Genomic DNA, 15,420 nt, shown 5'->3' with positions numbered 1-15,420 from the left:
CCTCCCCCTGCTGGTCCCTGCTTCAGCTGTTGAGTCTCTTTCTTCCTCCCTGAGTCCCTCCACCACCTGATGCTCCGATGGCAGTTCCCTGACATCCACCTCCCCTCCAGGGTCCCCCTCACCCCCTCCCATTTCCTCTCCCCTGGGAGGTGAAGGGCTAAAACCCCGAAACGAATCTTCCTCATCTTCCGACGTCTCGAACAATTCCCTCCATCGATCGTCGTCCTGGCTCGCTGAATCCTCTTCCTCTTCAGAATCTGGGAACCCCTCCAACTCCTCTTCCTCGTCGGTGGTGGCAAAGTATTCCCTTCGGAACCTCGCTACACATCCTTCTTGGTTTTGGGTGTTTTCCATTCCAGCACTGCCTGTACCTTGCCGGGATCCATGGCCAATCCCTTGTCTGACAGGCGGTACCCCAGGAATTCCACCTCCTTGGTATGGAACCGACACTTCTCCAGTTTGACCCACAGCCTGTTGGCTTGCAGTCTGCTCAACACTTCTCTGACGTCTCTCACATGTTGCTCCTCATTCTCCGAATACACCAACACATCATCTAGGAAAGCAACGCAATTCTTGTAGAGCAAAGGGCCCAGTACGTGGTTCATAAAAGATTGAAAACACGCTGAGCCTGCTTGTAATCCAAATGGCATAACAAGGTATTCAAATGCCCCCAAAGGGGTAAACATGGTGGTTTTCCATTCATCCCCTTTCCTTATGCGTATCAGGTTGTACGCCCCCCTTAGATCCAGCTTTGTAAAAATCTTTCCCTTCCTCACCCTGGTCAAAATATCATCAATTCTGGGCATAGGGAAAGCCACCGGTTCAGTCACTGCATTTAACCTCCTAAAATCGCATACAAGTCTCGGCTTGTCCGCGTTTTTTTTGTCCACAAAGAACACTGGGCTACCCCCTGCTGCTTTGGACTCTCTGATGAAGCCTCTCTTCAGGTTCTTGTCAATAAACCCTCGCAACTCCTGCATTTCTCTGTCTGACATGGCATACAACTTGCCCACGGGAAGCTGTGCTCCAGGGAGTAAATTGATCTGGCAATCAAAGGGTCTATGAGGTGGTAGTTGGTCAGCTTCCTTCTCGCTGAACACGTCGCTGAGATCTGCATACTGTGGTGGTACCTTCACCTTCTCCATTACTTCAGTCCCTGCTAGGGTGGCTTGGGCCCCTGCTGAACCCTTTTCCCCTTTGCAGTGTTCTAAGCAATGTGCTGAACCAAAGGACACCACTCTTTGATGCCAGCCAACCAGCGGATCATGTAGAGCTAGCCAGCTCATTCCCAAAATAATGGGAGCGCCTCCCAGGGTGGCCACATTAAACGCTATCAGTTCTGTGTGCCTTGCCACCCTCATTATCATTGGGACAGTCTGCAAGCTGACTCCTCCTCCCAACAACTCCCTGCCATCAATCGTGGTCACCTGCAGGGGGTTGCTTAAAGGGATAGTCTGTATCTGGTGTTCAGCAGCAAACTCCTTGCTCATAAAATTGCAGGAGCTGCCTGAGTCCAATAGCGCCTTTATTTTTAGGGGGTGCCCATTTTGCAGCTCTAGCGACACTTCAATCACTAGAGCAGGTCGAGGAGCTTCTGGCACGGGCACTTTCACTGCTCTTTGGCCTGGCTGCAGTGCCCCGATTGTGGCAACCAGGCGTTGGCTTTTACCTGCTCCGTTCCCCCCTGTTCTCCCCCCTCAACAGCTCCCACCATCCCTTGCCATTCCTTCCTCTGGGGGCAGACTCTGGCAAAGTGGCCTGGCTGTTGGCAGAGATAGCATTTCCGGGGGCCCTTTCCCTCCTTCTTAGCCCCCTCGCTGGTTTTTGAAAATGCGCGCGCGCGCGCTGTTCCAATTTCCATCGGCTCTGCCGGCGGGAAAGCTGGCTCAGGAATGTCTGGAATGCGGAACTCCTTCCAACGTTCCCCTCTCCCTTCCCGCCTCTCCAAGGCTCTTGCCTCCTGCCGCGCTCCTATGGTCAGCGCAGATTTGGTCAGCTGATCCATAGACTCCGCCCTGGGGCTCCGTGACAGCTCGTCTTTCACCGCCGAAGAAAGACCTTCTTCAAATAGCATTTGAATGGGTGCCGCCGATAAATCCCAACTCAGTCTGTGAATCAGCATGGTAAACTCAGTCCAGTACTCACGGACAGATCGACTTCCCTGCTTACAAGCCATTAGCTGTCTGCGCACCGCCCCTTCCTCAATATCGCTGGAAAACATGATATCCATTGCACGAAAGAACTTCCTCGTGTCCTTTAGTATGTCATTGTGCGTTGCCATTAGGGGTCGAACCCAGTCTCTCGCCCCTTTCTCAAGATGCCCAATTACGAAAGCAACTCGCGATTCCTCATCAGGGAACTCATCGAACTGCACATTAATGGCATATTGCATCTCTGTCCTAAAGGCATGGTAATCCTTGGGGTCCCCCCCAAATTTTTGCACCAATCCTGGTACCTTTCTGGGGAATTGAGTGGCTCTCCCCTTCTTGTCTGCATCCTGAGCCCTTCTCTCCTCCAGCCTCGCCGTCTGCAGCGCCAGTTGGACCTCCAACGCTCGGTATCTATCTTCCAAGCTTGGACCAGCTCCAGCCCCCGCTCCTCCGGTTCCGGTTGGTTCGCTCATGATGCTTTCTCTTGCACAGGCAGCGTACAGAGTCTGTCGGACTGCTGTTAGGGATTGATTAGCTGCTTGTGCGTAAAAACGTGCTCCCTCAGAGTTTGTGCGACCCCACAAACCTCCGTGTGTGACGGAGCTCCTCAGACCTGTCTGCTCTAGTCACTAGTAGCGTCCGACAGTGGCTGTCTGCGGAAGCGTTTCCAGCAAAGGAGCTCCTTAACGGAAACGCGTCTCCTGGACTCACGGCGTGACAGTTTCCGGCGAGGTGTGGGTCTCCCTATGGGAGACTCAGATACCTCCCCACTGTTCTCGCTGGAAGCTTCCCTGAGCCCTCCCTCCTGCTCGCATTCCCTCAGAGACCCACTCCTCCCCCTGCTGGTCCCTGCTTCAGCTGTTGAGTCTCTTTCTTCCTCCCTGAGTCCCTCCACCACCTGATGCTCCGATGGCAGTTCCCTGACACAGTGCAATAGAAAAGATTACATGCTTAAAATGAAATTCTTCTCCATTTGCAGAATGAAAGCAAACCGGTGCAGATGATGTTCAAGGAAGCTAAATTCAACATGACATACATATCGGAACTTCACACCAAAATTCTTGAGATTCCTTATGTTGATAACGAGCTCAGCATGATCATCCTGCTTCCTGATGAGATTGCAGATAATTCTACAGGCCTGGAAAAGGTGAGGCATTTTTGATAAGAATAAAACCATCTAAATTCTTGCCCGTAAAAATTGCCCTTGTATGACGAGAGCATTCTAGCTTCCAACTTCTACGTGATTCTTCCAAGTGCCCAGTGTAACTTATTATATTGTTGGCATCTGCCTGTCTCGAGAGACAATGGAGTGTGCCTTCAGAGGTGAAGTCAAACCACCATGCCAGCAGCGCCGAAATGACCTCCCTGGGGTCAGTGCTGAATTTACGTATAAGCTAAACAAGCTATAGCTTAGGGTCCCACTATTTTGGGCCCCCCAAAGAAATGTAAGGGGAAAAAACCTAGATGTACTTTTCCAAAATATAAGATAAATAACAAATAAAATAAAACCTACACATAGCAACAGTGTTTTGTGTTGTATAGGCTCCTATAATGTAAGTAATGCGTCCCGCCTGCCAGCCTGCTCCCTAAAATATCACTGGTTTGCTCATTTCTATATATATGGTGCCTGCATTCTGCATGTGCAAATGGCTTTAGATACCTTTTAGGTCCATAAATTACTATACTGTATAATAGTTTGGAGAATTTTCTTAATTCTTTCAGCTAAAATATAGGTATACAATCTATAAACATTGTTCAACATGCTGACAGCTTCTAGGAGCCACAGATGAGAGCTGAGTACAGGGTGGGGGGAAGCAAAGGTGGATAAATTACCCCAGAAGGAGCAATATATGTTTAATATAGCTGTTTATATTTCTATAAGCATAGTTAAGTCTGCCAGCGTTCTGTCTTATTCAGAAAGATGGAAGACATAAAAGCAAGTTGAGCAGAAAGGAATTCTACCCGGACAGACAGGGCAATTGTGAAACAAGTTTAAGTGATGTACATGGAGTCATTTGAGTCACTGTGGTTCCAGTGAAAATGGTTTTATGTAAGAAATGTGAGGATTTATATATGCAGCCAGGATTTCCTTTTTTCCTTGAATGCCTTGTATTTGTCTTATTTTAGCTGGAGAAAGAAATGACCTATGAGAAACTCAAGGATTGGATTAACCCAGAGAAGATGGACCTAACTGAAGTTGAGCTGTTTCTACCCAAATTTAAACTGGAGGAAAAATACGACCTGAAGCCTGTTCTGAGCAGCATGGGAATGGCTGAGGCGTTTGACCCAAGCAAGGCAGATTTCTCCAAGATGTCTCCCAACAATGACTTGGTTTTGTCTGAGGTTGTTCACAAATCCTTTGTAGAGATAAACGAAGAGGGAACTGAGGCCGCTGCTGCTACTGCTCCTCTTATGAATTACCGGTGTTATAGCTTTGTGCCGAGTTTCACAGTTGACCATCCCTTTCTCTTCTTCATTCGGCACAACAAAACACAAAGCCTTCTCTTCTATGGTAGGTTTTGCTCTCCCTGAAGCAAGCTAACTTCTCAGGAATGTCAAAGAAAAGTGACTTGGCTTTGTCAGAGGTGTATCACAAATCCTTTGTGGAGATCAATGAAGAGGGCATTGAGGCAGCAGCTGCCTCAGCAGCCACCGTTGTAATAAGGTCATCTCAGCATCCCATAAAATTAGAAGCAAACCACCCTTTCATCTTCAAGGCAACAAAAAGCACCCTCTTCTTTGGCAGATTCTCTTTGCCATAGAATGGGGTTGCTGATGCAATGAACCCACTGGTACCTCCCATGGTAAACACACCCTCAAAAATAAAAAATGCATAAGACAACTTCCTGCCCTTCCTGCTAATTTAATGTTGACACTGGCTTTGCCTTTCTTTCTCTCCTCTGCCAACAGCCATTTTGTGTCATGCCACATGCCCCATGGCAGCCATTTTGTGACTGGCGCCCATAGCAGTTTCTCAAAATTCCACATTTCCTCATTGGTCCAAAAGGTTTGGCAATCTGAGTATAAATGCTTAGGAGCAGGCTGAAATACCACAGGCATCACATTGAGGCCTAATGCTGTTTTAGACATAACCTATATAAGCTTTTCTGCCTTCCTTCTGTTACCCAAATCTGTCTCTGTACATGACAAGTGTGTAGCATCACATTCTTAATTCTTCTCTAAATGCCGGTCATCATTGTCTGTAAAACATGCATTTTAAAGCAAGAAATGTAGTTTTGAAACTTATGTTTCTACTGTGAAAACAGTGCAGCCCACTTGCATTAAAATAATTGACAACACTCCTGTTTGTTTGTTTGTTTGTTTATTTTATATATTCATCATCTCACCAGCTGGTTAGTATGAAGAAAGAGCAATTAGACGGAACCCGTTCCAAACTGGAGGATATATTCCGGACCAGTTGGGATAGAATGGGAAATGCATGCAAAATCCAGAGGCTTCTGGGAGAAAGTCCTTTGACAAGTTGTAATTGAGTCAAGTCTCTGTTCTGCAGAAATGGTTAATGTTCCTATACGTATTTTCTTCAAGTGTCGTGATCTGAGTTCTCCTTTTGCATCACTGATAGGCACATTCTGGTACTTCTGATTCCTCATGGCTCGCTTGCATTTCAGGCATTAGAAGTTTGCCCTCTGCATTTATGCACCAACTGTCCGTTATGCTTAACCTTACTCAGTTGCAACACAGCATCACCAGGGTCAGAATCCTAACTGGTACCCGTCCTCGTTTCCCAATAGCAATGGTCTTAGAAACTATAGCAGGATCTCCTTCTCAGGCCTCAACATGGTTCTAACAGGGCATCATAATCTCACCCAGGTAGTCTGACCTTTGTTTTAAGCATCGTAGTTGTGTGTATTGGGCAACAAATTGAAGGCATGAATACGTTTATTACCCAGGTTCCCCACATGGTTAACAACAATCTGGTCGCTTTCAGTAGATCAAATGGTGTCCCGCCGTGCTTTTCATTTCAACACTCCTCATAAACACACTCTTATGGGCAGGACACCCAAATCCCAACACTTCTCCAGAATAGTCCACAGATTAATCACCACATACCCAGAGATTCCTCTGAACTGTACAAGCTTACCCAATCTTTCCGGAGAATATTGCAGTCATCAAAAAATCAGACTGGATGTTCACATCCTTCCCCCAGCATGTCGGGGGAAAAACAACAACACTCACTATGGCCAGAAAGATTCAAGCCTGCATATCTATATCATCCACCTCAAAGTGATCTCACCCTAAGATCATAGTGGTTCCTTGGTTTACAGAAGTACGTGTGTCGTCTCTTTTTTCAGGTTGTATTTGTTGCTGGACATTTGTGCTGTTGGGATAACCTTAGGCTCCCCGCACACACAACCTCTCTCACTACCAAGGAAATGCAATAAATCAATGTTATGTATTGGGTTTAACACATTTTATGTTACAAGGTACGTTCTAACCAATCGTATAGTGTTGGTAGACGAACGCATAGCTGTCAACCTTCCCTTTTTTTGCGGGAAATTCCCTTATTCCAGCACCATTTCCCGCTGCTATCCCGGATTGTTAGATATGCCATAGACTGTCCCCGGGACAGGTGAAGCTGCTGATCTCTTATTTTCGAGGCTGCTGATCCCTTATTTTCAAATCTGAAAGTTGACAGCTATGGAGCTGCGTTCTAATGGCAAGTAAGCGCATGCTCTTTCAACTGTCAAACTGTCAACGTTCAGTTCATGCTGGGGCCTATTATCGTGTTGTCCAGTCAGTTTGGTTCTTGTGTTCCTATGAGTGAGCTGTTGTCACTGACAAATGCTGAATAAACTTACACTGCCTTGGGCTTCTGACTTTTCCCAAACATTTAACTATCAGCGAATAGAAAGAGGATCTATCCAAGCGACGCCGACACTAAGTAAAAGAATATGAGCTTTACTCTATAAACTGCATTGTCTGTATTAATGTCAGGCTCCCCGGGTTTGCGCAGCCAGGCGCCGCTACTCGGGAATAAGCCTGCGGGGATTACTTCTGCTGCGCCAACAACCAGCGCGAGCAGGGCGCAATTGCGCTTTCGCAGCGCCACTTTCCTGCTCTGAGAGGCTTCTCCGTTTGTGGAAAAGCAGGCGGCGATGGGGAAAAAGGCGTGCCGCCCTCTAAGGCAACGGGCAGCGGCTTCGTTTCCTCCTCCTGGACCTGTGCGAGCCGTTCTGCACATGCTCAGTGGCAATGAAAGCCGGCAGCAAACTTGGGGGGCTCGAAGCTGCGGCTCCTTCCCCCCCGCCTCCCCACCCTATTAGGTTCCTGGATAGCGGCTGAGTCAGGGGCTGAGTCACAGGAAGGAGCGCCTCCCCTGGCAGGACGGGATGGTTTCGTTTCCCCTTCTCTGGTTTCCCGTCGCCACTCGGTGCCTCTCTTTGCTCGCAGCCGGAGCCCTTCCTGCGATCCGTGCGTAACAGCCGCGCGCATTTCTCCCGGTAAAGTCCTCTTCTCTTTGGGGTGCCATTTGTCTCTGTTGCGTGTCCTTTAAAAGAAAGGGGGGGGTTCCTGATTTTGTGTGTGTGTGGTTAAAAGCTGCCTCGTCTTGGACTGCTTTTGGTAAGCCGAGGAAGAAAATCAATATCTGATTCTAACTTCCAGAAAGGTAGGCGTATTACGAGTGGCTTGCGCGCAACGAATGTTCTAGGAGCGCCTTAAAGGCTGCCAGCATCATTTTGCACAAAAAACGTCCAGGGTCTTCAAAGAGTCCATTGCATCATATACGCCTGCAAAAAAAGTTTGTGCCATAACTGATGAAGCGGTTTCTTTTTTTCTGAAGTTCATGCTGCGGTAAAAAAAACACCATGTCAGTGGTAACTACCCGCTTAAGTCGTTGCTTACTAGTTTGCAGAGAGTAAGTCAGGTGGATTGCTTGGCATCAGCGTCTGGGACTTCCTTTGTTGAGGGAGTAAGTAATCTGGGAGGGTCTCAGGGTGTTGTCACCTGTGGGACCTGCACTTTGGTGACACTTCTGTCCTTTGAACAGCTGCACGACACAGGCAGAAATTTAATAGCTGCGGCTTTCCATACTGTGTTTCTCTACTGGGAAAGGCTTCACCTGCAGGATTTCTGCCTGTTGCACTCAGCTGTTAGCGCACAGGAGCTTTGCAAGGGGGGGGGGAGAGATAAAACTGACTCTGGTGCCTGTTCTTTATTGGTGTTTGTTGGGTTTGCACTGAAAAATCTAATCATCTGCATAGCATGGAAGGAGTGGGTTTTTATGCTCCAGCTTGGTTGATATGCAGGTTGATATGTCCTTAGGACACACGTGTGGGATCTGAAAACAAATTCTTAGGTTTGGGTTTTTTTCTTGTAAAAGTGACCTCCGAGCGGACAAACTGAGTGAGTGTCTTATCTGTGCTTGTTTCGTAGGTTATAAGACATGGACCGCCTCACTGCAGCAAACAGTGCCTTTGCCCTCAATCTGTTCAAGAAGCTAAGTCAAAATGATAATACAGCGAAAGTGTTTTTTTCTCCGTTGAGCATTTCTTCTGCTTTGACGATGCTCTCTCTGGGTGCGGCAGGGAACACTGCAGCCCAAATGGCAAAGGTATATCCAGATAAATACTATGAAGGGGAGGGGGGAGCTTGACTTTTGCCTCCATGCATGGTGCTTCCTTTTCTTTGTAGCAGGTCAGGCTGAAATATGCATTTATTAGCGGGCCCCTAAGGCTACTAGTGAACTCCCGTTGCACGGTCCCTACTCCTGCCCACCTAGCTGCTCCAAAGCACGTCAAAATGCAAGTAAATAAATAGGTACCACTCTGGCGGAAAGGTAAACAGCGTTTCCGTGCGCTCCGCTGGTTTCACCAGAAGTGGCTTAGTCATGCTGGCCACATGACCTGGAAAAACTATCTGCGGACAAACAACTCTGGGGTTGCGGTGCTCATATTGCTTTACTGGCTGAGGGAGCCAACGTACAGCTTCCGGGTCATGTGGCCAGCGTGACTAAGCCGCTTCCGGCGAACCAGAGCAGCACATGGAAACACCGTTTACCTTCCCGCCGGAGCGGTACCTATTTATCTACTTGCACTTTGACGTGCTTTTGAACTGCTAGGTTGGCAGGAGCAGGGATCAAGCAACAGGAGCTCACCCAGTCACAGGGATTCGAACTGCTGACCTTTCACTCTCTTGTTTTCCAAAAGACGTGGATTTTCAACTGATAACACGTTTTTTAGGATTACGTGGATAAATATCTGTATTTAAATTACTTAACATTATCTGTTAACCATTTATCATCTTACAGGTGCTGTCTGTGACCAACGACGTTGAGTTTCACCAGGGATACGCGAAACTTATTTCTGAAATCAACAAGCCAGACACCAAGTACTTCCTTAGGCTAGCCAACAGGCTCTTTGGAGAAACATCCTATGAGTTTATTTCAGTAAGTTACGTGGTTTACAAATATGCTCAGGGACGCGGACTTATAAAAAATATTGGGGGGGCCCCGGGAAAGCTCATGAATAATAAATAAGCTCATGAATATGCAAATAAAGTGGCACCGCCTCCTCGTGAGCGAATAGGGGAGAGCGTGCTGCGCCTATTAATCCGCTCCGAAGGAAATTGGGTGGAGCTTTTGCTCGGGAGGGAGGGCAGGAGGCATGCAGCCCGACCCTGTGCATTTTGGGCTGGGGGAGGGGCGGCGATGGCGCTCTGCTGGAGGGGCGCCGGAGATTATTGGGGGGGCAGAGCCCTGCAGATGCTTTGCGCAACCATCCCAAGCTAGAAGAGGGAGATGGAGTGCTCCGTCTCCCTCTTCTGCCTTCAGGGACAGCTTGGCCCACTATCCCGCGAGCTTGTGGGGCTGGCGGGGGGAGAAGCAGGCTTGCTTCTCCCCCCGCCAGCCTCCAGATCAGGTCAGGGAATAGCGGGATGGCGGCGCTCCGCCATCCCCCTATCCCCCGAGCTTGTGGGGCTGGCGGGGGGGGGGAAAGCAAGCTTGCTTCTCCCCCCCCCCCCGCCAGCCTCCAGATCAGGTCGGGGAATAGCGGGATGGTGGCGCTCCGCCATCCCCCTATCCCCCGAGCTTGTGGGGCTGGCGGGGGGAGAAGCAGGCTTGCTTCCCCCCCGCCAGCCTCCAGATCAGGTCGGGGAATAGCGGGATGGCGGCGCTTCGCCATCCCCCTATCCCCCGAGCTTGTGGGTGCAGGCTGCTGCCCGCAAGCCTTGCGAGCCCGCGGGACATCCCGCCGGGCTTGCAAGACTTGGGATAGCGTCCTGAAGCCTGGAGAGCGAGAGGGGTCGGTGCGCACCGACTCTTCTCGCTCTCCAGGCTTCAGCGAAAGCCTGCATTCGCCCCATAAGACGCACACAGATTTCCCCTTCATTTTTAGAGGGGAAAAAGTGCGTCCTATAGGGCGAAAAATACGGTAAGCATTTGCATACGTGTTTCACATCTTTCGGTATCTGAAAATGGAAGAAACATCCTTCTCTCCCTCTCTTTTCTGTGGGACAAAACCTGAATGAAATCAAAGTTTGTTTGTATATGATATATACAGATCCATATATAGCTTTTAATTCTGAAACATATTTGTTTAAGTCATTCATAGACTCCAGCCAAAAATTCTATCGAGCAGGTCTAGAGAAACTAGACTTCATTAAAGCATCAGAGGATTCCAGGAAATACATTAATAATTGGGTGGAAGAACAGACAGCAAGTGAGTAGCAAATTCTTGGGCTTCCATATTGTCTGAGGTTTAGTTCTTAAAATATGAATTTGTGTCTAAAAATATGTACTTATTAAAACAGCTCTTTAATCCCTCTTCAAGGTAAAATCCAAAATCTGCTCGCCCCAGTACTAATTGACTCCAGTACAAGGCTGGTCTTGGTGAATGCTATCTATTTCAAGGGAAACTGGGCAAATCAGTTCCACAAAGATGACACACAGGAAAGGCCGTTCAAAGTTAGCAAGGTATGAGGTGGGAAATAATGTGAAGAACATCACTGAGCACAGTCTTTATCATTTTGATTATATACACACATTCTGATATTTGGAGTGTTACCTCCTTCTGTTTTTTTCTTTCATCAGTTGACCAGTTGGGATTTCCCTTCCCACCATGTCCTAAGGACATTCTTTTGCAGAGACAACAGAGGATGAACAGTAAACAAGGTGCAGAGCAGCTCAAGCAGTGCAATAGAAAAGATTACATGCTTAAAACGAAATTCTTCTCCATTTGCAGAATGAAAGCAAACCGGTGCAGATGATGTTCAAGGAAGCTAAATTCAACATGACATACATATCGGAACTTCGCACCAAAATTCTTGAGATTCCTTATGTTGAAAACGAGCTCAGCATGATCATCCTGCTTCCTGATGAGATTGCAGATAATTCTACAGGCCTGGAAAAGGTGAGGCATTTTTGATAAGAATAAAACCATCTAAATTCTTGCCCATAAAAATTGCCCTTGTATGACGAGAGCATTCTAGCTTCCAACTTCTACGTGATTCTTCCAAGTGCCCAGTGTAACTTATTATATTGTTGGCATCTGTCTGTCTCGAGAGACAATGGAGTGTGCCTTCAGAGGTGAAGTCAAACCACCATGCCAGCAGCGCCGAAATGACCTCCTTGGGGTCGGTGCCGAATTTACGTATAAGCTAAACAAGCTATAGCTTAGGGTCCCACTATTTTGGGCCCCCCAAAAAAACGTAAGGAAAAAAAAACATAGATGTACTTTTCCAAAATATAAGATAAAAAACAAATAAAATAAAACCTACACATAGCAACAGTGTTTTGTGTTGTATAGGCTCCTATAATGTAAGTAATGCGTCCCGCCTGCCAGCCTGCTCCCTAAAATATCACTGGTTTGCTCATTTCTATGTATGTGGTGCCTGCATTCTGCATGTGCAAATGGCTTTAGATACCTTTTAGGTCCATAAATTACTATACTGGAGAATTTCCTTCATTCTTTCAGCTGAAATATAGGTATACAATTTATAAGCATTGTTCAACATGTTGACAGCTTCTAGGAGCCACAGGTGAGAGCCGAGTACAGGGTGGGGGAACCAAAGGTGGATAAATTACCCCAGAAGGAGCAATATAGCTGTTTATATTTCTATAAGCATAGTTAAGTCTGCCAGTGTTCTGTCTTATTCAGAAAGATGGAAGGCATAAAAGCAAGTTGAGCAGAAAGGAATTCTACCCGGACAGGCAGGGCAATTGGGAAACAAGCTTAAGTGATGTACATGGAGACATTTGAGTCACTGTGGATCCAGTGAAAATGGTTTGATGTAAGAAATGTGAGGATTTATATATGCAGCCAGGATTTCCTTTTTTCCTTGAATGCCTTGTATTTGTCTTATTTTAGCTGGAGAGAGAAATGACCTATGAGAAACTCAAGGATTGGATTAACCCCGAGAAGATGGACTTAACTGAAGTTAAGCTGTTTCTACCCAAATTTAAACTGGAGGAAAAATACGACCTGAAGCCTGTTCTGAGCAGCATGGGAATGGCTGAGGCGTTTGACCCAAGCAAGGCGGATTTCTCCAGGATGTCTCCCAACAATGACTTGGTTTTGTCAGAGGTTGTTCACAAATCCTTTGTAGAGATAAACGAAGAGGGAACTGAGGCCGCTGCTGCTACTGCTCCTGTTATGAATTTCCTGTGTTATAGCTTTGTGCCGAGTTTCACAGTTGACCATCCCTTTCTCTTCCTCATTCGGCACAACAAAACACAAAGCCTTCTCTTCTATGGTAGGTTTTGCTCTCCCTGAAGCAAGCTAACTTCTCAGGAATGTCAAAGAAAAGTGATTTGGCTTTGTCAGAGGTGTATCACAAGTCCTTTGTGGAGATCAATGAAGAGGGCATTGAGGCAGCAGCTGCCTCAGCAGCCACCGTTGTAATAAGGTCATCTCAGCATCCCATAAAATTAGAAGCAAACCACCCTTTCATCTTCAAGGCAACAAAAAGCACCCTCTTCTTTGGCAGATTCTCTTTGCCATAGAATGGGGTTGCTGATGCAATGAACCCACTGGTACCTCCCATGGTAAACACACCCTCAAAAATAAAAAATGCATAAGACAACTTCCTGCCCTTCCTGCTAATTTAATGTTGACACTGGCTTTGTCTTTCTTTCTCTCCTCTGCCAACAGCCATTTTGTGTCATGCCACACGCCCCATGGCAGCCATTTTGTGACTGGCGCCCATAGCAGTTTCTCAAAATTCCACATTTCCTCATTGGTCCAAAAAGTTTGGCAATCTGAGTATAAATGCTTAGGAGCAGGCTGAAATACCACAGGCATCACATTGAGGCCTAATGCTGTTTTAGACATAACCTATATAAGCTTTTCTGCCTTCCTTCTGTTACCCAAATCTGTCTCTGTACATGACAAGTGTGCAGCATCACATTCTTAATTCTTCTCTAAATGCCGGTCATCATTGTCTGTAAAACATGCATTTTAAAGCAATAAATGTAGTTTTGAAACTTATGTTTCTACTGTGAAAACAGTGCAGCCCACTTGCATTAAAATAATTGACAACACTCCTGTTTGTTTGTTTGTTTGTTTGTTTGTTTGTTTGTTTTATATATTCATCATCTCACCAGCTGGTTAGTACAAAGAAAGAGCAATTAGACGGAACCCGTTCCAAACTGGAGGATATATTCCGGACCAGTTGGGATAGAATGGGAAATGCATGCAAAATCCAGAGGCTTCTGGGAGAACGTCCTTTGACAAGTTGTAATTGAGTCAAGTCTCTGCTCTGCAGAAATGGTTAATGTTCCTATACATGTTTTCTTCAAGTGTCGTGATCTGAGTTCTCCTTCTGCATCACTGATAGGCACATTCTGGTATTTCTGTTTCCTCACGGCTTGCTTGCATTTCAGGCATTAGAAGTTTGCCCTCTGTATTTATGCACCAACTGTCCATTATGCTTAACCTTACTCAGTTGCAACACAGCATCACCAGGGTCAGAATCCTAACTGGTTCCCATCCTCGTTTCCCAATAGCAATGGTCTTAGAAACTATAGCAGGATCTCCTTCTCAGGCCTCAACATGGTTCTAACAGGGCATCATAATCTCACCCAGGTAGTCTGACCTTTGTTTTAAGCATCGTAGTTGTGTGTATTGGGCAACAAATTGAAGGCATGAATACGTTTATTACCCAGGTTCCCCACATGGTTAACAACAATCTGGTCGCTTTCAGTAGATCAAATGGTGTCCCGCCGTGCTTTCATTTGAAGAGATGGGACTCCCTCAACACTCCTCATAAACACACTCTTATGGGCAGGACACCCAAATCCCAACACTTCTCCGGAATAGTCCACAGATTAATCACCACATACCCAGAGATTCCTCCGAACTGTACAAGCTTACCCAATCTTTCCGGAGAATATTGCAGTCATCAAAAAATCAGACTGGATGTTCACATCCTTCCCCCAGCATGTCTGGGAAAAAACAACAACACTCACTATTGCCAGAAGAATTCAAGCTTACATATCTAGAATACACACCTCAAAGGAGCTGATTTCACCCAAAGGTCATAGTGGTTCCTTGGTTTACAGAAGTACGTGAGTCGTCTCTTTTTTCAGGTTGTATTTTCTAGGGATCAATTCCATTTGTTGCGAGACATTCATGTTCGTAGAATAACCCTAGGCTCCCCGCACGCACAACCTCTCTCACTACCAAGGAAATGCAATAAATCAGTGTTATGTATTGAGTTTAACACATTTTATGTTACAAGGCGCATTCTAACCAATCGCAGAAGCGTTGGTAGATGAACACTTAGCTGTCAACCTTCCCTTTTTTTGCGGGAAATTCCCTTATTCCACCGCCGTTTCCCGCTGCTATCCCGGATTGTTAGATATCCCATAGACTGTCCCCTGGACTGTTGAGGCTGCTGATCCCTTATTTTCTAATCTGAAAGTTGACAGCTATGGACCTGCGTTCTAATGGCAAGTAAGCGCATGCTCTTTCAACTGTCAAACTGTCAACGGTCAGTTCATCCTCGGCATTATTATCGTGTTGTTCAGTCAGTTTGGTTCTTGTGTTCCTATGAATGAGCTGTTGTCACTGACAAATGCTGAATGAACTTACACTGCCTTGGGCTTCTGACTTCTTCCGAACATTTAACAATCAGCGAATAGAAAGAGGATCTATCCAAGCGACGCCGACACTAAGTAAAAGAATATGAGCTTTACCCTATAAACTGCATTGTCTGTATTAATGTCAGGCTCCCCGGGTTTGCGCAGCCAGGCGCCCTTACTCGGGAGTAAGCCTGCGGGGATTACTTCTGCAGCGCCAACAACCAGCGC

At 46.7% G+C, this 15,420-nt stretch overlaps 2 protein-coding genes across 2 annotated transcripts in view; both read left to right on the top strand.

The window, feature by feature from the left end:
- LOC310713851 (uncharacterized protein) overlaps positions 1-5,417 on the top strand; it is a 50,701-nt gene extending 45,284 nt beyond the window's left edge. Inside the window, exons 21-22 of the mRNA XM_083518416.1 lie at positions 3,130-3,297; positions 4,278-5,417. Coding sequence (XP_083374542.1) covers positions 3,130-3,297; positions 4,278-4,682 — 573 coding nt within the window. The 3' untranslated portion in view covers positions 4,683-5,417. The remainder of the gene's footprint in view (positions 1-3,129; positions 3,298-4,277) is intronic.
- Positions 5,418-7,093: 1,676 nt separating this feature from the next.
- LOC310714266 (serpin B6-like) lies at positions 7,094-13,650 on the top strand. The gene is made up of 7 exons (XM_083519587.1): positions 7,094-7,612; positions 8,547-8,724; positions 9,421-9,558; positions 10,714-10,831; positions 10,943-11,085; positions 11,354-11,521; positions 12,479-13,650. Exons 2-7 carry the CDS (start codon positions 8,557-8,559, stop codon positions 12,881-12,883), a joined length of 1,140 nt encoding a protein of 379 aa, XP_083375713.1. The 5' UTR covers positions 7,094-7,612; positions 8,547-8,556; the 3' UTR covers positions 12,884-13,650.
- The last annotated feature ends 1,770 nt before the right edge of the window (positions 13,651-15,420 follow it).

This window comes from Podarcis liolepis, assembly GCF_965112155.1.
Source record: "Podarcis liolepis genome assembly, chromosome: 8".
Lineage (NCBI taxonomy): Eukaryota > Metazoa > Chordata > Lepidosauria > Squamata > Lacertidae > Podarcis > Podarcis liolepis.
This window is presented reverse-complemented; position numbering and strand designations above follow the sequence as displayed.

Excerpts from the sequence above, each read along its gene's own strand:
- LOC310714266 (XM_083519587.1), top strand. The coding sequence starts at position 8,557 with ATGGACCGCCTCACTGCAGCAAACAGTGCCTTTGCCCTCAATCTGTTC. Across the intron at positions 10,832-10,942 it reads GGTGGAAGAACAGACAGCAA|GTAAAATCCAAAATCTGCTC; the intron begins GTGAGTAGCAAA and ends TCCCTCTTCAAG. Across the intron at positions 11,086-11,353 it reads GGCCGTTCAAAGTTAGCAAG|AATGAAAGCAAACCGGTGCA; the intron begins GTATGAGGTGGG and ends CTCCATTTGCAG.